The sequence below is a fragment of the Nerophis lumbriciformis genome, linkage group LG26, assembly GCF_033978685.3.
Source record: "Nerophis lumbriciformis linkage group LG26, RoL_Nlum_v2.1, whole genome shotgun sequence".
Lineage (NCBI taxonomy): Eukaryota > Metazoa > Chordata > Actinopteri > Syngnathiformes > Syngnathidae > Nerophis > Nerophis lumbriciformis.
In genome coordinates this window covers 38915001-38938272 of record NC_084573.2, presented here as the reverse complement: position 1 = coordinate 38938272, position 23272 = coordinate 38915001, and the positions used below count along the sequence as shown (strand labels likewise).

The following is a 23272-nucleotide window of genomic DNA, read 5'->3' as shown; positions in this document are numbered from 1 at the left end:
CCGGTAAAGATAGTCTTCCCAACGTGTCCTGGGTCTTCCCCGTAGCCTCCTACCGGTCGGACGTACCCGAAAAACCTCCCTAGGGAGGCATTCGGCTGGCATCCTGACCAGATGCCCGAACCACCTCATCTGGCTCCTCTCCATGTGGAGGAGTAGCGGCTTTACTTTGAGTTCCTCCCGGATGACAGAGCTTCTCACCCTATCTCTAAGGGAGAGACCCGCCACCCGGCGGAGGAAACTCATTTGGGCCGCTTGTACCCGTGATCTTGTCCTTTCGGTCATAACCCAAAGCTCATGACCATAGGTGAGGATGGGAACCTAGATCGACCGGTAAATTGAGAGCTTTGTTTTCCGGCTCAGCTCCTTCTTCTCCACAACGGATCGATACAGCGTCCGCATTGCTGAAGACGCCGCACTGATCCGCCTGTTCATCTCACCATCCACTCTTCCCTCACTCGTGAACAAGACTCCGAAGTACTTGAACTCCTCCACTTGGGGCAAGATCTCCTCCCCAACCCGGAGATGGCACTCCACCCTTTTCCGGGCGAAAACCATGGACTCGGACTTGGAGGTGCTGATTCTCATCCCAGTTGCTTCACACTCGGCTGCCAGCCGGTAAAGATAGTCTTCCCAATGTGTCCTGGGTCTTCCCCGTAGCCTCCTACCGGTCGGACGTACCTGAAAAACCTCCCTAGGGAGGCATTCGGGTGGCATCCTGACCAGATGCCCGAACCACCTCATCTGGCTTCTCTCCATGTAGAGGAGTAGCGGCTTTACTTTGAGCTCCTCCCGGATGACAGAGCTTCTCACCCTATCTCTAAGGGAGAGACCCGCCACCCGGTGGAGGAAACTCATTTGGGCCGCTTGTACCCGTGATCTTGTCCTTTCGGTCATAACCCAAAGCTCATGACCATAGGTGAGAATGGGAACGTAGATTGACCGGTAAATTGAGAGCTTTGCCCTCCGGCTCAGCTCCTTCTTCACCACAACGGATCGATACAGCGTCCGCATTACTGAAGACGCCGCACCGATCCGCCTGTCGATCTCACCATCCACTCTTCCCTCACTCTTGAACAAGACTCCCAGGTACTTGAACTCCTCCACTTGGGGCAAGATCTCCTCCCCAACCCGGAGATGGCACTCCACCCTTTTCCGGGCGAGAACCATGGACTCGGACTTGGAGGTGCTGATTCTCATCCCAGTCGCTTCACACTCGGCTGCGAACCGATCCAGTGAGCTATTTATTTACAATTTCAAATGCATAACAAAAGCCAAGCATTTACATAAGGGTTGTGAACGATAAACAGCACATTTCTTTCTATTTGTTGCTTATTTCCAGTATGACTGATCTAATAATATGGTCAGAGTGCAGAAGCGTTACGACACCGACGTCATCCGACCTCGGATCTGCGGAAATAGCCGGAGATATTCGGGGCTGAAAACGTGAGGACACACCGTCATGCCCGTTATAATAAAAATGTGGGCAGGGACCAGTACTTTTTAGAGGCGGTACAGTACCGAATATGAATCATTAGTATCGCGGTACTATGCTAGTACCGGTATACCGTACAACCCTCGTTACATGTCTTCTGTCAATAATTTCTGCTACCCAGAACTGAATTTACTTGTTGTTCCCCCCGCAGACTGACCGTCCAGGCGGAATGTCCCATGCACTTGGAAGACTTCCCCATGGACTCACACTCTTGTCCTCTCAAGTTCGGCAGCTGTAAGTTTCACACACCTGACATGTGACATTGCAGTTGCCAATCACATCGTTACATGCACATATTTAATTAGGACGGCCCGTTAAATATTTTTATATTTTTTCATCAACAATTAGCACAACATCAATAGTTAATGTTAGCTGAAATAAAATTCTCCTATTTATTCTACCAGTCTCTGACAATGACTAGGGTAGCTACACTGCAAAAAAACTACTTTTCTTACCTATCGGTCCCTTGTAGGATCTGCGCAAGTTTTATAAATCAGATATTTATAAAATAATCTTTCTTTCCTTCATTTCTCCTGCAAACGAGCTGTTTGGAATTGTGACGTTCTTTTCCCACCAAGTGCCACCCGAAGAGCTTTGCGCCAGTCCGCCTATTGTAGTCAAGAAGAGCCTTCGTTTTCTCCATCCTTTCGTTGTGGGGCAGACTGGCTCGTACATGCACACGCATCCTCTGCCGTTGCCATTTCTAACACAAAGTAGTTTATATCTGTCATTAACATGGCTAAACGAGGAGAAGACGCGGTCGAAGTGGAGGCACGTAAATCCTGAAGACGACCTGCAAAACATAATTAATGCCCAATTTTGTCCAGAGAACCACCATTACCAATTTGCTCAGGCATTTGTTGACAAAGTGGTGACCCTCGCCCCCGTCCTTGTTTGTGAATGACTGAGCATTTCATGGAAGCTGCTTTTATACCTAATCATGGCACCCACCTGTTCCCAATTAGCCTGCACACCTGTCTTTGATGAGCATTCCTCAACTTTCTCACTCTTTTTTGCCACTTGTGCCAGCTTTTTTGAAACATGTTGCAAGCATCAAATTCCAAATGAGCTGATATTTGCAAAAAATAACAACGTTTTCCAGTTCGAACATTAAGTATCTTGTCTTTGCAGTCTAGTCAGTTGAATATAAGTTGAAAAGGATTTGTTGTATTCTTTTTTTATTTACCATTTACACAACGTGACAACTTCACTGTGTCACGACCTGGACTTTGGCGGCGCAAACTACTGCGCGGATTTCTTTTTTCCGGGATGCAAAACAACTAGACTGGACATGGCTTGAAGGTAAATGTTTTATTCTGACTATAAAAAGAACAAAACAAAAGGCGCGCACAAGGCGGAGATACAAACTTGACTATGAAAACAAAAACTAACACATGGACAAAACTATGGACGTGAAACAAATAAACACTAAATAAATGATAAATGGGTTGTACTTGTATAGTGCTTTTCTACCTTCAAGGTACTCAAAGCGCTTTGACACTACTTCCACATTTACATTTAAATAAACAGAACAAAAACTTACGTGGCATGGCATGAAGCATAAACTATCCAATAAACAGGGCATGGTAATGACAATGTCGCCAGGACGACCAACTGGAAATGACAGGCTTAAATAGTGACATGATTGCTGACAGGTGCGTGAGTCCGAACGTGAAAACACGTGCAACTAATGGGTTGTCATGGAAACATACTTGCCAACCCTCCCGAATTTTCCGGGAGACTCCCGAAATTCAGCGCCTCTCCCGAAAACCTCCCGGTACAAATATTCTCCCGAAAATATCCCGATTTTCAGCCGGAGCTGGAAGCCACGCCCCCTCCAGCTCCATGCGGACCTGAGTGAGGACAGCCTTTTTTCATGACGGGAGGACAACAGGGTGACAAGAACTAAATCATCCAGACTAGAGATAAATTGTATGATTATGTTTATCTTACCTGAAAATAAATATTTTTATTAATTAAAAAAAATAAAAAATTAATACATTTTTACTATATTTTGCTAAAAACATCAAAATTATTTGTATTTTTCTTTGTATTTTTTCCTGACTCCTTAATACATCCAGCCATATAAGTATACATTAAAATAAACATATTTGAAATAATTGATTTTAAATTATAATAATTAATTTAAAATGACCATATTTAATTATTAAAATAATTGCTTGTTTATCGACAACTTTAGCGTTTTATTCATTACATTTTGAAACTCTCAGAAGCCAAGTTATGTTATATTCCTTAATATTTATTTATGCAAGTTTGAAGTATCAATTATCCAAACACAATTTTGTTTGCATATTTTCAGGATGTAGATATCTATATATATATATATATATATATATATATGTATGAAATACTTGACTTGGTGAATTCTAGCTGTCAATATACTCCTCCCCTCTAAACCACGCCCCCAACCACGCCCCGCCTCATCCCCGACCACGCCCCCACCCCTCTCCTCCCGAAATCGGAGGTCTCAAGGTTGGCAAGTATGCATGGAAACAAAAACAAAAAAAGAGTGCACAAACAGGAACTAAAAAGAGTCCAAAAACCAAACAGAACCTAGCCAAACAAAGGATCACCTCATGGTTTGGCAACCTAGCCGTTAAGCTAAAAAGCAAACTGGCCGGCATGCATAAAACGGCAATGAAAATCGTAGGGAGGAAAGAATATGAGCCTATACAGAGCATCTATGAGCAGGCAGTTAGGAAAAAAGCTAAGAAAATTATTTCCAACTCACAACACCCACTCTTTCCTGAATATGGAACCCTGCCATCAGGGAGAAGACTCCGGGTCCCACTATGCAAATCTAACCGCCTTAAATTATCATTTGTCCCAGCCTCCATTAAGCTGACCAACAATGTGCAATAGAATTTTAATACATAGGTTAGCACTTTTTTTAGCACATAGCACTTTAGCACATAGCACTTTAGAACTAAGCACTTTAGCACACAGCACTTTATCCATGAGCTCTAGTGCAATGCACATTGGTACTTTATCTTTATCTCCATACTGTAGATTTTATGCCTACATCAAAGTGCCACCTATGTCTATCAAGCTCCATGTTCTGATGTTTAAATGTTAGTTGTATGGTTGTGGTTGTGTCTGTGCTTGTGTTTTTGTTCTGTTGTTTTTGGGTATGTTAAGAAAGCAACGATGCACTGTGCCCAAGACAAATTTCCCCGCGGGGACAATAAAGTTGAACCTTGAACCTTGAACCTTGAAAACATGATCAAAAGAAATGACACACTGCTTTTGGGTTTCTTACTGACCGTAGCATGACCGCCGCGTACAGGGCTGCCTTAGGGACATTTATGTGGCTCTTCTGGGAATCGGTCTTTGTTATGATTTGTTTCCATGAAAAATATACCGTAATCATCATTTACAGAACAAGCAATATGTCAATGTGTCCATTTAGCTAATACAATACAAGGGTTTGTACACAGTAGCTGCTTAGTTGATGGTTGTGTCTCTGTCCTCCAGATGCCTACACAAAGACTGAAGTTACCTACATTTGGACACGGAATGCCTCCCAGTCTGTGGACGTGGCAGCTGATGGATCCAGACTCAACCAGTATGACTTGGTGGGCCAAACAGTGGGGAAGGAGACCATTAAATCCAGCACTGGTAAGCGGTTCTTAGAATGCACCAAAAATGGCTTAGCGTTTTGAATACAGTATTAGATTATTTTGAATGTTACATACCGTATTTTCCGCACCATAAGGCGCCCTGGGTTATAAGCCGCGCCTTCAATGAACGGCATATTTCAAAACTTTGTCCACCTATAAGCCGCCCCGTGTTATAAGCCGCATCTAACTGCGCTAAAGGAATGTCAAAAAAACAGTCAAATAGGTCAGTCAAACTTTAATAATATATTAAAAACCAGCGTGATGTGGGCGTGCATGGAGTCGTATATCAACATGGACGGAGCTGCGTGAAAAAAGCCACCCGGCCTCTTCGCGTAAACTTAAACTTACCTTAACCACTCGCTCATCTTTTCTTCATCCATCCCTTCGGGTTAGCTTTTATGATGACGCCGGCTGGAAAGGTCTCTTTTGGCAAGGTCTTCCTTTTGAATATCACCATGGGTGGAAGTTTCTGGCCATTAGCATGGCAAGCTAGAACCACAGTGAAGGATGACTTCTCATTCCCTGTGGTGCGAATATTCACCGTACGTGCTCCCGTTGTATCCACAGTGCGGTTCACAGGAATATCAAAAGTCAGTGGAACCTCGTCCATGTTGATAATGTTCTCTGGCCGGATCTTTTTTTCAGCTATCTTGTTTTTACAATATGCACGGAAAGTAGCCAGCTTTTCTTGAAAGTCTTTAGGCAGTTGCTGTGAAATAGTAATCCGTGTGTGGATGGAGAGATTGCGTCTTTTCATGAACCGGATCCCTGTCGCTTAGTAGGAGCCATTTTGTGGTCTTTACAGATGTAAACACACAAAGGAAATGAAACATACGGTAATATCCGCGCGCTTTTTCTTCTTCTACGCGGGCGGGTGGTTGCTTACAGTAGAAGAAGAAGCGCTTCCTGTTCTATGGGGGCGGGTGCTTACCTTGGCGGTTGCTTGCGTAGAAGAAGAAGCACTTCCTCTTCTACGGGGAAAAAAGATGGCGGCTGTTTACCGTAGTTGCGAGACCGAAACTTTATGAAAATGAATCTTAATATTAATCCATATATAAAGCGCACCGGGTTAAAAGCCGCACTGTCAGCTTTTGAGTAAATTTGTGGTTTTTAAGTGCGGCTAATAGTGCGGAAAATACGGTAGTTGAAAAATAATCATTTGAAATGCATTTGAAGAGCAGGTAGAATTTGTGAGCACTAGAATCAATCAATCAATCTACCGAGCTATCTACATTCCTACTCTCACCTATGGTCATGAATTGTGGGAATGAGGATCAGCATCTCCAAATCTGAGGCCATGGTTCTCAGCAGGAAACCGATGGTTTGTACAGTCTCGGTAGAGGACGAGACTCTGTTCCAGGTGGAGGAGTTTAAGTATCTCGGGGTCTTGTTCACGAGTGAGGGAAAGATGGAGAAGGAAATCAGCCGGAGAATGGGAGCAGCTGGGGCGGTATTGCAGTCTCTCTGCCGCACGAAACGAGAGCTGAGCCAGAAGGCAAAGCTCTCGGCCTACCGAGCTATCTACATTCCTACTTTCACCTATGGTCATGAAGTGTGGGTCATGGCCGAAAGAATGAGATCGCGGATACAAGCGGCCGAAATGAGTTTCCTCAGAAGGGTGGCTGGCAATCTCCCTTAGAGATAGGGTGAGAAGTTCAATCACCCGAGAGAGACTCAGAGTAGAGCCGCTTGGAAAGGAGCCAGCTTAGGTGGTTGAGGCATCTCGTGCGGATGCCTCAACAGCATCTCCCTAGGGAGGTCCTCGTTGCACGTCCCACTGGGAGGAGACCCCGTGGCAGACCAAGGACCAGATGGGGGGGATTACATCTCCTCTCTGGCCTGGGAACCTGTCGGGATTCCCCAGGAGGAAGTTGCTAATGTTGCTCTGGAGAGGGAAGTCTGGGGGTCTCTGCTGGAGCTGTTGTCCCCGCGACCCGATTCCAGATAAGCGGTTGAAGATGGATGGATTGAATCAATCAATGAATCAATCAAAGTGCATATATATATATATATATATATATATACATCCCTAAATCACAAATGTCTCAAAGGGCTGCACAAGCCACAACGACATCCTCGGCTCAGATCCCACATCAGGGCAAGAAAAAAACTCAACCCAATGGGATGACAATGAGAAACCTTGGAGGTAACCGCAGATGTGGGGACCCCCCCTGGGCGACCGGTGCAATGGACGTCGAGTGGATCTAACATAATAGTGAGAGTCCAGTCCATAGTGGATCTAACATAATAGTGAGAGTCCAGTCCACAGTGAATCTAGCATAATATTGTGAGAGTCCAGTCCATAGTGGATCTAGCATAATATTGTGAGAGTCCAGTCCATAGTGGATCTAACATAATATTGTGAGAGTCCAGTCCATAGTGGATCTAACATAATAGTGTGAGAGTCCAGTCCATAGTGGATCTAACGTAATAGTGTAGAGTCCAGTCCATAGTGGATCTAACATAATAGTGTGAGAGTCCAGTCCATGGTGGATCTAACATAATAGTGAGAGTCCAGTCCATAGTGGATCTAACATAATAGTGAAAGTCCAGTCCATAGTGGATCTAACATAATAGTGAGAGTCCAGTCCATAGTGGATCTAACATAATAGTGAGAGTCCAGTCCATAGTGGATCTAACATAATAGTGAGAGTCCAGTCCATAGTGGATCTAACATAATAGTGTGAGAGTCCAGTCCATAGTGGATCTAACATAATAGTGAGAGTCCAGTCCATAGTGGATCTAACATAATAGTGAGAGTCCAGTCCATAGTGGATCTAACATAATAGTGAGAGTCCAGTCCATAGTGGATCTAACATAATAGTGAGAGTCCAGTCCATAGTGGATCTAACATAATAGTGTGAGAGTCCAGTCCATAGTGGATCTAACATAATAGTGTGAGAGTCCAGTCCATAGTGGATCTAACATAATAGTGAGAGTACAGTCCATAGTGGATCTAACATAATAGTGTGAGAGTCCAGTCCATAGTGGATCTAACATAATAGTGTGAGAGTCCAGTCCATGGTGGATCTAACATAATAGTGTGAGAGTCCAGTCCATAGTGGATCTAACATAATAGTGTGAGAGTCCAGTCCATAGTGGATCTAACATAATAGTGTGAGAGTCCAGTCCATAGTGGATCTAACATAATAGTGAGAGTCCAGTCCATAGTGGATCTAACATAATAGTGAGAGTCCAGTCCATAGTGAATCAAACATAATAGTGTGAGAGTCCAGTCCATAGTGGATCTAACATAATAGTGAGAGTCCAGTCCATAGTGGATCTAACATAGTAGTGTGAGAGTCCAGTCCATAGTAGATCTAACATAATAGTGTGAGAGTCCAGTCCATAGTGGATCTAACATAATAGTGTGAGAGTCCAGTCCATAGTGGATTTAACATAATAGTGTGAGATTCCAGTCCATAGTGGATCCAACATAATATTGTGAGAGTCCAGTCCATAGTGGATCTAACATAATAGTGTGAGAGTCCAGTCCATAGTGAATCAAACATAATCGTGAGAGTCCAGTCCATAGTGGGGCCAGCAGGAGATCATCTTGAGTGGAGACAGGTCAGCAGTGCAGAGACGTCCCCAACTGATGCACAGATAAGTGGTCCACCCTGGGTCCCGACTTTAGACAGATAGCGCTCATCTGTGGTCACTGAATCTGTACCCCCCCCCCCCATCTCCACAAAGGAGAGGGGGGCAGAGCAGAAAAGAGATGGCAGATCAACTGGTCTAAAAAGGGGGTCTATTTAAAGGCTAGAGTATACAAATGAGTTTTAAGATGGGACTTAAATGCTTCTACTGAGGTAGCATCTCTAACTGTTACTGCTAGAACATTCCATAGTACTGGAAGCCCGAATAGAAAACGCTCTATAGCCCGCAGACTTTTTTTGGGCTCCGGGAATCACTAATAAGCCGGAGTTCTTTGAAGGCAGATTTCTTGCCGGGACATATGGTACAATGCAATCAGCAAGATAGGATTGTAGCTAGAATCTTTTCCACAGTTCAGCTACAAAAGAAGTCTTTACCTTTGACTCCCTGAGCTTGGCAGTTTCAAACTGCAGTTTTTTTTTTCTTCACGTCCAACTTTCCCCGAGGGGGCGGTACCACTGGATTGGCAGACCGGGGTGGTGGTTCCTCTCTTTAAGAAGGGGAACCGGAGGGTGTGCTCTAACTATCGTGGGATCACACTCCTCAGCCTTCCCGGTAAGGTCTATTCAGGTGTACTGGAGAGGAGGCTACGCCGGATAGTCCAACCTCGGATTCAGGAGGAGCAGTGTGGTTTTTGTCCTGGTCGTGGAACTGTGGACCAGCTCTATACTCTCGGCAGGGTCCTTGAGGGTGCATGGGAGTTTGCCCAACCAGTCTACATGTGCTTTGTGGACTTGGAGAAGGCATTCGACCGTGTCCCTTGGGAAGTCCTGTGGGGAGTGCTCAGAGAGTATGGGGTATCGGACTGTGATGTTGGCGGTCCGCTCCCTGTATGATCAGTGTCAGAGCTTGGTCCGCATTGCCGGCAGTAAGTCGGACACGTTTCCAGTGAGGGTTGGACTCCGCCAAGGCTGCCCTTTGTCACCCATTCTGTTCATAACTTTTATGGACAAAATTTCTAGGCGCAGTCAAGGCGTTGAGGGGATCTGGTTTGGTGGCTGCAGGATTAGGTCTCTGCTTTTTGCAGATGATGTGGTCCTGATGGCTTCATCTGGCCAGGCTCTTCAGCTCTCGCTGGATCGGTTCACAGCCGAGTGTGAAGCGACTGGAATGAGAATCAGCACCTCCAAGTCCGAGTCCATGGTTCTCGCCCGGAAAAGGGTGGAGTGCCATCTCCAAGTTGGGGAGGAGATCTTGCCCCAAGTGGAGGAGTTCAAGTACCTCGGAGTCTTGTTCACGAGTGAGGGAAGAGTGGATCGTGAGATCGACAGGCGGATCGATGCGGCGTCTTCAGTAATGCGGACGCTGTATCGATCCGTTTTGGTGAAGAAGGAGCTGAGCCGGAAGGCAAAGCTCTCAATTTACCGGTCGATCTACGTTCCCATCCTCACCTATGGTCATGAGCTTTGGGTTATGACCGAAAGGACAAGATCACGGGTACAAGCGGCCGAAAAGAGTTTCCTCCGCCGGGTGGCGGGGCTCTCCCTTAGAGATAGGGTGAGAAGCTCTGTCATCCGGGGGGAGCTCAAAGTAAAGCCGCTGCTCCTCCACATGGAGAGGAGCCAGATGAGGTGGTTCGGGCATCTGGTCAGGATGCCACCCGATCGCCTCCCTCGAGAGGTGTTTAGGGCACGTCCGACCGGTAGGAAACCACGGGGAAGACCCAGGACACGTTGGGAAGACTATGTCTCCCGGCTGGCCTGGGAACGCCTCGGGATCCCCCGGGAAGAGCTGGGCGAAGTGGCTGGGGAGAGGGAAGTCTGGGCTTCCCTGCTTAGGCTGCTGCCCCCGCGACCCGACCTCGGATAAGCGGAAGAAGATGGATGGATGGATGGATGGACGTCCAACTTTCCTTAGCTTTACTTGCACTATTGTTCATACAAGATGGTGCTCACTGGCACCTCACATTACTCTTGCATCACATAGAGAGCACCTCTACACTCCATTAATTATCAAGTACCATAGAAGGTATATTATTAATATATCGCTCCTATATTAATAATACATCTAAAATGACAAAAAAACGAAGTTCTATTTAAAACAAAAATGCCAGCAGTGTCACGGTTGCCGTTGGGCAGCGTCTGCATGGTCCCTGCACGCATGTCTGACTTGTTGTGTAGAAAATTGACTCCAAAAATATGCTTCATTCACTAACAGTGTTACAAAACAGGTCAGTCAGAATCCTTTTCAACTTATATTCAACTGAATAGACTGCAAAGACAAGATATTTCATGTTCACACTGAGAAACGTTGGTATTGTTTGCAAATATTAGCTCATTTAACAAGACTCAGTAAAGGTTTGGGAACTGAGGAGACACATTTTTGAAGTGGAATTCTTTCCCATTCTTGCTTGATGTACAGCTTAAGTTGTTCAACAGTCTCCCTTCTCATATTTTAGCCAATGTCTGGACTACAGGCAGGCCAGTCTAGTACCCGCACTCATTTACTACGAAGCCATGCTGTTGTAACACGTGGCTTGGCATCGTCTTGCTGAAATAAGCAGGGGCGTCCGTGATTGCTTGGATGGCAACATATGTTGCTCCAAAAGCTGTATGTACCTTTCAGCATTAATGGTAAGTTACCCACGCCTTGGCCACTAATAACTTAGTATGAACTTTGTGCCTATAACCGCTCCGGATAGTTCTTTTCCTCTTTGGTACGGACTACACGGCGTCCACAGTTTCCAAAAACAATTTGGAATGTGGACTCGTCAGACCACAGAACACTTTTCCTACTTTGCATCAGTCCATCTTAGATGAGGTCGGGCCCAGCAAAGCTGACGGCGTTTCTGGGTGTTGTTGATAAATGGCTTTGGCTTTGCATAGTAGAGTTTTAACTCACAGATGTAGCGACCAACTGTAGTTACTAGAGATGCGCGGTTTGCGGGCACAACCGCGGAGTCCGCGGATTATCCGCGGATCGGGCGGATGAAATAAAAAAAAATTAGATTTTATCCGCGGGTCGGGTCGGGTCGGGTCGGGCGGTTGAAATTAAAAAAAATTAGATTTTAAATAGATTCAGGCGGGTGGCAGTTAAACCAATTGGGAAATATATATACATAGTTAAATGTTGTTACCCACATACGAAAAACGAGCAGGCACCTGCAGCATATGCCACAACAGAAGAAGAAAAAAAAAAGAGATGGACACTTTTACGGAGCGGAGAAGGGACGCCTCGCCGGGGTCCGGGACCGAGGCCCCTTCCCCCGAGAGGGCCCCACCGGGAGCCGTAGCTGAGGCGATCCGCGAGAAGGGCCCGACGCACGTCCAGGGTCACCACCGCGCCCACCGCACCGACACCCCGCCTCGTCCGCCTTCGCCGCGGCCGGCGCCACGCGCAGCAGGTAAGCAGCTTACCTGCCCGCCACCCCCGTGGCCGGGGGCTCGTAACAGGGGTCGCTCCGCCCGCGCAGCTTACCTGCCCGCCACCCCTGTTGCCGGGGGCGCGTAACAGGGGTCACTCCGCGCGCAGTGCGCTCACGAAAGGGGTGGGGCTCACCCTGGTTGATATAGACAGCAGGACGGTGGCCATGGAAGTCGGAACCCGCTAAGGAGTGTGTAACAACCCACCTGCCGAATCAACTAGCCCTGAAAATGGATGGCGCTGGAGCGTCGGGCCCATACCCGGCCGTCGCCGGCAACGAGACACGCTTGGAGGTGCGCTCAGCGCGGCTCCCATATGATTGCGCACTGGTGTGCGTCTGGGTCGTGACAGCGTGGCACGCGAATGTCTGTGCTGCATTGGATCAGTCTCCTTTCTTTAACAGGCAAAAGCTTTATAACCTCACTAATGCCTTGCATCGTCTATATTAGATATATAACAACGGGCGGGTGCGGGCGGGTGCGGTTCTGATCAAATGTTAGAAACGGGTGGATGGCGGATGGTTGACGACTTTCTGATGCGGTTGCGGATGAAATAATTGCCTATCCGCGCATCTCTAGTAGTTACTGACAGGGGATTTCTGAAGTGTTCCTGAGCCCATGTGGTGATATCCTTTACACCCCAATACCATCACAGATGCTGGCTTTTCAGCGTTGCGCCTATAATTACTACATTCTGAAACGATGCCGTTAAAATAATGTACAAAACAAACTCCATTATGCTATCCAAGTATGTACAGAAATTCTTCTCATATATAACCTTAGAGAAAAATGTAATTTAAAACATTTGTTTTGATAACTTTTTGATATATGACTTTAATTACATAAAAAATACATTAAAATTGTCTATTTAAAACCAATCAATCAATGTATACAACCCTACTTGGTATATATTGTGCACGCTAAATAAAGTATGAACAAGAATCATAGAACGACTGAACACAGAGGCGTCGTAACGTATACCGGTACTAGTAAAGTACCGCGATACTAATGAATCATATTCGGTACTATACCGCCTCGAAAAAGTACTACTATGATTACATCGATATTTTTTATCGTCACAAAATCTTTTTTACTTTTTTTAAATGTATATTATGTTCATAAAGTCAGTAAATACGTCCCTGGACACATGAGGACTTTGAATATGACCAATGTATGATCCTGTAACTACTTGGTATCGGATCCATACCTAAATGTGTGGTATCATCCAAAACTAATGTAAAGTATTAAAGAAGAGAAGAATAAGTGATTATTACATTTTAACAGAAGTGTAGATAGAACATGTTGAAACAGAAAATAAGCAGTTATTAACAGTAAATGAACAAGTAGATTAATAATCAATTTGTACAGTTTGTCCCTCATAATGTGTACAAAATAATAGGTGTATAAATGACACAATATGTTACTGCATAGACTAATTAGGAGTCTTTGTTTGTGTCATGTCTGTGTAATCATGTTTTGTCTTAGTCATGTTTTGTTTAGTTATTGGACTCTTTAGTTTCTGGCTTTTCACTCCCTTGTCTTGTTTCCATGATGACCCATTAGTTTCACCTGTTCCACGTTTGGACTCATTGTGCACTCTTGTTTATCACCATAGCAACCCATTAGTTTTCACCTGTCCACGTCACGCACCTGTTTCACGTTTTGAGTCACGCGCCTGTTTTCGTTAATCATGTCTGTAGTATTTAAGTTCAGTGTTTTCAGTTTGTCTTTCTGGTGACATCCCCACATTTCTGACACTTTTTTCATGTCCATCGTTCACGCTGCTCCTTTTTGTCCGTGCCAAGTAAGTTTTGTTTATTATTGCCACAGTTAGTGTTTTTTTGTTGTTCATAGTTTTTGCCTTTGTGCAAGTGTTTGGTTTCATAGTTTGTTCTCCGCCATTGTGCGCGCCTTTTGTTTACTTCCTTGCTTTGTATTTATAGTGTTTAAATAAAAATGTTCCTGCATTCCCGTCTCGCCCGAACCAACTTTCCGTTGCCTTCGAGAAAAACTAAACCCCAGGAACAAGTCTTGACAGTTTGTTTGCTTACTACTGAAAGACAAGTTGTCTAGTATGTTGACTATTTTATTTAAGGACTAAATTGCAATAATAAAAGTTTCATGCACACTAGGACAATAATGACATTTTTTTGTGGTCCTCTTTATTAAGAAAACTATCAAAGTATCGAAATACATTTTGGTACTGGTACCGGTACTAAAATATTGGTATCGGGTCAACCCTACTATGTAATCATAATCAGGGGTTCAAATGATCACATTAATTACAATCAATGAATTACAGTCATATTTAGCGTGTAATGTTTTTTTAATCGCGTTAAGACCATTTTTAATCTCTAATGTGTACCTTGTGGGCATCCTGTGCTTGACTGATTGTTTTTGTTCAAATAAAGACAATAATGCCCTTTATTTCGAAAAGTATCGAAAAGTATTTTGGTACCGGTACCAAAATATTGGTATGGGGACAACCCTCGTAGCAAGTAAATGTGAGTGTTAATCATACTTGCCAACCCTCCCGGATTTTCCGGGAGACTCCCGAAATTCAGCGCCTCTCCCGAAAACCTCCCGGGACAAATTTTCTCCCGAAATTCAGGCGGAGCTGGAGGCCACGCCCCCTCCAGCTCCATGCGGACCTGAGTGACGTGTTGACAGCCTGTTCACAACATTGCCGTAAACAAGCAATGTTGTGACACTTTTAAACAGGACAATACTGCCATCTACTGTACATGCATATGTGACCCACCCATAATGTGTCACATTTTTGTGTTGATTTATTTATTTTATTTTGTGGTTTGAATTTGTTTTTGGAGCTGTCATTCCACATTTATCAGTATTCACATTGGTCAGTAGGGGGCAGTAGGGCGTTTCTTCCCAATTGAATGCTATCACCTGCAGACCGGAAGTGTCTTGTCATTCTGATGAGCGCGACCAGTCTGTGAACAATTGAAAACGTACTGTGTGCTTTTTCCTCCTGTATAACAGGTTAGTTTTGGTGAATCAACTCACTGAATAATATCCATGTGATCTTTATAAGTTTAAGTACACATTCTGATGGTGGAGCCTAACTCTAAAGTGTTTGTGAGTTGTAGTTTGTATTTGTGAATGAATCCAGTGCACAGCTGCAGTAATCAATACAAAAAGGCGACGTGAGTGCGCAATGTTTATATAGGAACTTCTGATCCTAATTCAGACTCCCAAATTAGAGCTCCCGTTTTCTTATTGATTTTATTATGTATATTTGTATAATGTGTGTGTTCTGAAATAGTGACAGAGAATAGAACAAGGATGGCCAATTCAACCCTTAACTCAATGAGTAGATGAGTGTTATGTGTGTGTATATGTGTAAATAAATGAACACTGAAATTCAAGTATTTCTTTATATATATATATATATATATATATATATATATATGTAATAAAAAAATAAATATATATATATAGCTAGAATTCACTGAAAGTCAAGTATTTCTTATATATATATATATATATATATATATATATCTTAACCACGCCCCCAACCACGCCCCCCGCCCCACCCCCGACCACGCCCCCCACCCCCCACCTCCCGAAATCGGAGGTCTCAAGGTTGGCAAGTATGGTGTTAATGAATGTTGTGACTCTCCCCTCAGGTGAATACACAGTCATGACTGCCCACTTCCACTTGAAGAGGAAAATTGGCTATTTTGTGATCCAGACATATTTGCCTTGTATCATGACAGTCATCCTTTCCCAAGTCTCTTTTTGGCTGAATCGAGAGTCTGTTCCTGCCAGAACTGTATTTGGTGAGTCCTTTACCTTCACTCATTTTTCACATAAATGCTGTCTGTTGTACATACAGACGACATACAACATTGGTCGTTATCAGAAAAGTCAAACTGCGTCAACATTGACTTTGAGCCTTGGTACCAAAAGGTGTGGCAGTAGAGTCGACTTGGTATCAAAGCCAAGGGGGAGATTTAGATGTCCTGTAGACTACTATTGTGTACATGCTGCTAGTTCAGTGAGTATTTGTGGTAGAGGAGTGGTACTTTCAGAATCAGAATCAGAATCGTTTTATTGCCATTGTTTGAGAACGGGTTCACAAACTAGGAATTTTTCTTGGTGCAATGGTGCAACATAAAACACACATAACACAGATTTGGTAATAACAAGAGCTGTAACTGAGCTATCAGATCTTGTTATAGACTTAGAAGGAATTCTAGGGAGCTACTGTTAGGAGTTATTGTTCATGTGCCTGATGGCCGAGGGGAAAAAACTGTTCAGGTGGCAGGAGGTGTGGGTCTGGATGGACCGTAGTCTCCTGTCTGAGGGGAGAGGGGAGAATAGTTTGTGTCCAGGGTGATCAGGTGGCGGGAGGTGTGGGTCTGGATGGACCGTAGTCTCCTGTCTGAGGGGAGAGGGGAGAATAGTTTGTGTCCAGGGTGAGAAGAGTCAGCTGTGATCCGACCCACACGCCTCCTGGTCCTGGAGGAGAACAGGTCCTGGAGGGATGAGAGCTTGCAGCCAATCACCTTCTCAGCAGCACGTACCATGCGCTGCAGGCGATGCTTATCCTGGACTGTGGCGCCAGGGAACCACACGGTGATGGAGGAGGTGAGAATGGACTTGATGATGGCTGGGTAGAACTGCGCCAGCATTTCGGTCGGCACCTTAAGTTTCCTCAGTTGCCGCAGGAAGTACATCCTCTGCCGGGCCTTCTTGATGAGGGAGCTGATGGTCGACTCCCACTTGAGGTCTTGGGTGATGGTGGTGCCCAAAAAACGGAAGGAGTCCACAATGGAGACGGGGGTGGGAGAGTCAATCAGGGTGAGGGGGGGATGGTGGGGCTGTGACTTTCCTGAAGTCCATGATCATCTCCACTGTTTTCTGGGCGTTCAGCTCCAGGTTGTTGTGGCTGCACCAGGACGCCAGCCGGTCCACCTCTCTCCTGTAGGCGGACTCATCGCCATCCGAGATGAGCCCGATGAGGGTAGTGTCATACGCAAACTTGAGCAGTTTTACGGACTAGTGACTGGAGGTGCAGCAGTTTGTATACAGGGAGAAGAGCCAGGGGGAGAGTACACAGCCCTGAGGAGTATCAGTGTTCGTGGTTCGACTGTCCGAGACAATCTTCCCCAGCTGCACGTGCTGTCTTCGGTCTGTCAGGAAGTCATTGATCCAACTGCAGAGGTAGTCGGGCACGCTGAGCTGGTAGAGCTCGTCTCGTAGCAGTCCAGGGAGGATGGTGTTGAAGGCAGAGCTGAAGTCCATCCATTGTTTAATTTCATTAAGACACGCCTCCAGCTGACTACAATCCGGCGTGTTGGTCAGCTTTAGGGGCATGTAGAGTTGGGTGTCATCAGCATAACAATGAAAGCTAACACCGTATTTGCGTATGATGTCGCCTAGCGGCAGCATGTAAATACTAAAGAGTGCAGGGCCAAGAACCGAACCCTGAGGAACTCCGCACGTTACCTTAACATAGTCCGAGGTCACATTATTATGGGAGACGCATTGCATCCTGTCAGTAAGATAAGAGTTAAACCACGACAAAGCTAAGTCTGACATACCAATACGTGTTTTGATACGCTCTAATAAAATATTATGATCGATGGTATCGAAAGCAGCGCTAAGATCAAGAAGCAGCAACATAGATGACGCATCAGAATCCATCGTTAGCAGTAGATCATTAGTCATTTTTGCGAGGGCTGTCTCCGTAGAGTGATTTGCCCTGAAACCGGATTGAAAAGGTTCACAGAGATTGTTAGACACTAAGTGTTCATTTAGCTGCTGTGCGACAATTTTTTCGAGGATTTTCGAAATAAAGGGAAGGTGGTACACCGGTCGGTAGTTTACCATGAGGTCAGGATCAAGGTTAGGTCTTTTGAGCAGAGGATGAATAACCGCTTTCTTGAATGCTAGAGGAACAGTGCCAGAGGAAAGTGATAAGTTTATAATATTTAGCACTGATGGACCTAATAATACAAATTACAAAAAGCTCCTTGATAAGTTTCCCAGGAAGTGGGTCAAGTAAACATGTTGTTTGTTTTATCCCACTTACACGCTGTAATAGTTCCTCTAATGTTATTTCATCAAAAAGAGAGAGACTATTTTGTATTGCAGTATCCGTCGTAGATACAGTTGTATCTGTGTTCGTAGAACCCAGTTGTAGCTGGGATGCGTTGTCTTTAATCTCCTTTCTAATGAGTTCAATTTTCTTATTAAAGAAATTCATAAAGTCATCTGCCGAGTGGGTGGAGCTATTGGGAGGAGTCCCTTGTTGGGTTAGCGATGCTACTGTACTAAACAAAAATTTAGGGTCGTTTTTGTTGAGGCGGATGAGATTTGAGTAATATTTAGCTTTAGCTAAGGTAAGCATGCGTTTATACAATATTAAACTATCACTCCATGCTTGATGGAAAACCTCAAGCTTGGTCGCGCGCCATTTGCGTTCCAACTTTCTACATGATAATTTATGAGCTCTGGTTTCTTCTGTAAACCATGGGGTGCGCCTTTTAGGGGCCCTTTTTTGTTTTAGCGGTGCTATACTATCAATGGTTTTGCGCAGGGCATTGTCAAAGTTGTTAGTTAGGTTATCAATAGAGCCGACATAATTTGGGAATGGTGCCATTACCGAAGGCAGTAGGTCAGCAAGAGTCATCGTTGTGGCAGCATTAATGTTGCGGCTGCTATAGCAGTTATTATTATTATTAGTTTGTTGACAATGAGTCAGAACTTCGAATTTTATAAGGTAATGATCGGACATTACTTTAGTACACGGGAGTACCATAACTTTGGAGGTGGTGACACCCCTGACCAGCACTAGATCTATCGTATTGCCGTTGCGATGCGTAGGTTAATTTATTATTTGTGTAAGACCACAGCTATCAATTATAGTCTGGAGCGCCATGCACTGAGGGTCCGATGGGGTATTCATATGGATATTAAAGTCCCCCATTATGATTATATTGTCTGCGTGCGTCACTAGATCAGCAACGAACTCTGAGAATTCATTAATAAAGTCCGAGTAGGGCCCTGGGGGGCGGTAGATAACAGCCATATCGAGAGGCAGCGGTGCGACAGACCTCATAGTAAGCACCTCAAATGATTTGTATTTATTATTTAGGTTAGGGGTAAGGTTAAAGTTTTCATTGTATATTAGTGCGACCCCCCCACCCCTTTTAAGGGGACGGGCAATATGCGCATTCGTATAGTTAGGAGGAGATGCCTCATTTAGCGCAAGATTGTTGCTTCTTCCTTGAGTTGTGTTCTTGTGAGCATGAGAAGTGATCGGGTGTAACCTTATCCAAAATAAACTCAACTCAAACACTCCCAAACCATTTCAGCCCAAAGATACAGCCATGGTTGATAGTGATATATGTTTCTCTCTTCATTGCAGGCGTAACAACGGTGCTCACAATGACAACTCTTAGTATCAGTGCCCGCAACTCACTGCCCAAAGTGGCCTATGCAACAGCCATGGACTGGTTCATTGCTGTGTGCTACGCATTTGTCTTCTCTGCCCTCATCGAATTTGCCACGGTCAACTACTTCACCAAGCGGGGCTGGGCCTGGGATGGGAAGAGCGTGGTCAATGACAAGGTACGACTGACACACTCTTCCTTTTTAGAAGGCATCAGAGGATAATGGAGTTTTATGAAGGCCAGTTGGTAAGCTTCTGGAGTCTGATGTGTTTGCTACTCCAGAGAAATGCATTACAACCACAAAGTCCATCCATTCATCCATTTTCTACCCTTATTGGGTAGCAGGGGGGTGCTGGAGCCTATGCAAGCTGCACACGGGCGGTAGGCGGGGTACACCCTGGACAAGTCGCCACCTCATCGCAGGGCCAACACAGATAGACAGACAACATTTACATTCACATTCACACACTAGGTACCATTTAGTAGAGATGCGCGGTTTGCGGGCACAACCGCGGAGTCCGCGGATTATCCGCGGATCGGGCGGATGAAACTAAAAAAATTAGATTTTATCCGCGGGTCGGGTCGGGTCGGGTCGGGCGGTTGAAATAAAAAAAAATTAGATTTTAAATAGATTCAGGCGGGTGGCAGTTAAACCAATTGGTAAATATATATACATAGTTAAATGTTGTTACCCACATACGAAAAACGAGCAGGCACCTGCAGCATATGCCACAACAGAAGAAGAAGAAAAAAAGAGATGGACACTTTTACGGAGCGGAGAAGGGACGCCTCGCCGGGGTCCGGGACCGAGGCCCCTTCCCCCGAGAGGGCCCCACCGGGAGCCGTAGCTGAGGCGATCCGCGAGAAAGGCCCGACGCACGTCCAGGGTCACCACCGCGCCCACCGCACCGACACCCCGCCTCGTCCGCCTTCGCCGCGGCCGGCGTCACGCGCAGCAGGTAAGCAGCTTACATGCCCGCCCCCCTCGTGGCCGGGGGCTCGTAACAGGGGTCACTCCGCGCGCTCCGCCCGCGCAGCTTACCTGCCCGCCACCCCTGTTGCCGGGGGCGCGTAACAGGGGTCACTCCGCGCGCAGTGCGCTCACGAAAGGGGTGGGGCTCACCCTGGTTGATATAGACAGCAGCTAGGACGGTGGCCATGGAAGTCGGAACCCGCTAAGGAGTGTGTAACAACCCACCTGCCGAATCAACTAGCCCTGAAAATGGATGGCGCTGGAGCGTCGGGCCCATACCCGGCCGTCGCCGGCAGCGAGACGCGCTTGGAGGTGCGCTCAGCGCGGCTCCCATATGATTGCGCACTGGTGTGCGTCTGGGTCGTGACAGCGTGGCACGCGAATGTCTGTGCTGCATTGGATCAGTCTCCTTTCTTTAACAGGCAAAAGCTTTATAACCTCACTAATGCCTTGCATCGTCTATATTAGATATATAACAACGGGCGGGTGCGGGCGGGTGCGGTTCTGATCAAATGTTACATCGGGTGGACGGCGGATGGTTGACGACTTTCTGATGCGGTTGCGGATGAAATAATTGCCTATCCGCGCATCTCTACCATTTAGTGTTGCCAATCAACCTATCCTCAGGAAAGTCCATCCATCTATCCATTTTCTACCACTTGTCCCTTATGGGTTCGCGGGGGGTGCTGGAGCCTATACCAGCTGCACACGGGCGGTAGGCGGGGTACAACCTGGACCAGTCGCTACCTCATCACAAGTCCGACACAGATAGACAGACAACATTCAGACTCACATTCACACCTAGGGACCATTTAGTGTTGCCAATCAACCTATCCCCAGGAAAGTGTTCAATGCAAATGTTAAATCCTCCAAAATGTACTGAAAAAATACACTTCTAAAATCGTACAGAATTGCAATGAATTTTGCTTCGACCCTCCCATCCATTAATTTCCTTGTCTTGGTCAAAAGTAAGCTGAAGCCTATCCCAGCCAAGAGGCTAGTACACCCCAGACTCTAAACCTCTGACTCATTAAATAGTTTTCCTTTTTTAAGGAAAATATACTGTCAAGACTTGGACTTTTGCTTGGTTTGTTCTCCCGAGGTGCAAATGAACATTTGGACCAGTCATGGCGTGAAGGTAAATACATGATTTATTTAACACTATAACTACAAAGAAAGGATCAAACAAAAGGCGCGCACAGGTGTCGGAGGTACAAAACTAGACTATAAACACAAAACTTGCACATTGGCAGAAACTATGAACAATTAAACAAAACACTAACTGTGGCTTAATAAACAAACTTACTTGGCATGGAGTGTGACAGGGGGCATAAATGCGGGGATGTCGTCAGGACGAACAACAGAAAATGAATGAACTTAAATACTATGGACATGATTAGTGAAAGCAGGTGCGTGACTCAAAACGTGAAACAGGTGCGTGACTCAAAACGTGAAACAGGTGCGTGACGTGACAGGTGAAAACTAATGGTTGCTATGGTGACAAACAAGAGTGCACAATGAGTTCTAACGTGGAACAGGTGAAACTAATGGGTAATCATGCAAACAAGACAAGGGAGTGAAAAGCCAGAAACTAAACAAAACATGACTTAAAACAAAACATGATTACACAGACATGACATACAGGTAAAAGCCAGTAAATTAGAATATTTTGAAAAACTTGATTTATTTCAGTAATTGCATTCAAAAGGTGTAACTTGTACATTATATTTATTCATTGCACACAGACTGATGCATTCAAATGTTTATTTCATTTAATTTTGATGATTTGAAGTGGCAACAAATGAAAATCCAAAATTCCGTGTGTCACAAAATTAGAATATTACTTAAGGCTAATACAAAAAAGGGATTTTTAGAAATGTTGGCCAACTGAAAAGTATGAAAATGAAAAATATGAGCATGTACAATACTCAATACTTGGTTGGAGCTCCTTTTGCCTCAATTACTGCGTTAATGCGGCGTGGCATGGAGTCGATGAGTTTCTGGCACTGCTCAGGTGTTATGAGAGCCCAGGTTGCTCTGATAGTGGCCTTCAACTCTTCTGTGTTTTTGGGTCTGGCATTCTGCATCTTCCTTTTCACAATACCCCACAGATTTTCTATGGGGCTAAGGTCAGGGGAGTTGGCGGGCCAATTTAGAACAGAAATACCATGGTCCGTAAACCAGGCACGGGTAGATTTTGCGCTGTGTGCAGGCGCCAAGTCCTGTTGGGACTTGAAATCTCCATCTCCATAGAGCAGGTCAGCAGCAGGAAGCATGAAGTGCTCTAAAACTTGCTGGTAGACGGCTGCGTTGACCCTGGATCTCAGGAAACAGAGTGGACCGACACCAGCAGATGACATGGCACCCCAAACCATCACTGATGGTGGAAACTTTACACTAGACTTCAGGCAACGTGGATCCTGTGCCTCTCCTGTCTTCCTCCAGACTCTGGGACCTCGATTTGCAAAGGAAATGCAAAATTTGCATGGTTGGGTGATGGTTTGGGGTGCCATGTCATCTGCTGGTGTCGGTCCACTCTGTTTCCTGAGATCCAGGGTCAACGCAGCCGTCTACCAGCAAGTTTTAGAGCACTTCATGCTTCCTGCTGCTGACCTGCTCTATGGAGATGGAGATTTCAAGTTCCAACAGGACTTGGCGCCTGCACACAGCGCAAAATCTACCCGTGCCTGGTTTACGGACCATGGTATTTCTGTTCTAAATTGGCC

At 45.4% G+C, this 23272-nt stretch overlaps 1 protein-coding gene across 1 annotated transcript in view; it reads left to right on the top strand.

Moving 5' to 3' along the window:
* The window catches only part of gabra2a (gamma-aminobutyric acid type A receptor subunit alpha2a), a 61213-nt gene that overhangs the window by 36482 nt on the left and 1459 nt on the right, over window positions 1-23272 (top strand). Inside the window, exons 5-8 of the mRNA XM_061986910.1 lie at window positions 1644-1726; window positions 4988-5131; window positions 15800-15952; window positions 19549-19751. Coding sequence (XP_061842894.1) covers window positions 1644-1726; window positions 4988-5131; window positions 15800-15952; window positions 19549-19751 — 583 coding nt within the window. The remainder of the gene's footprint in view (window positions 1-1643; window positions 1727-4987; window positions 5132-15799; window positions 15953-19548; window positions 19752-23272) is intronic.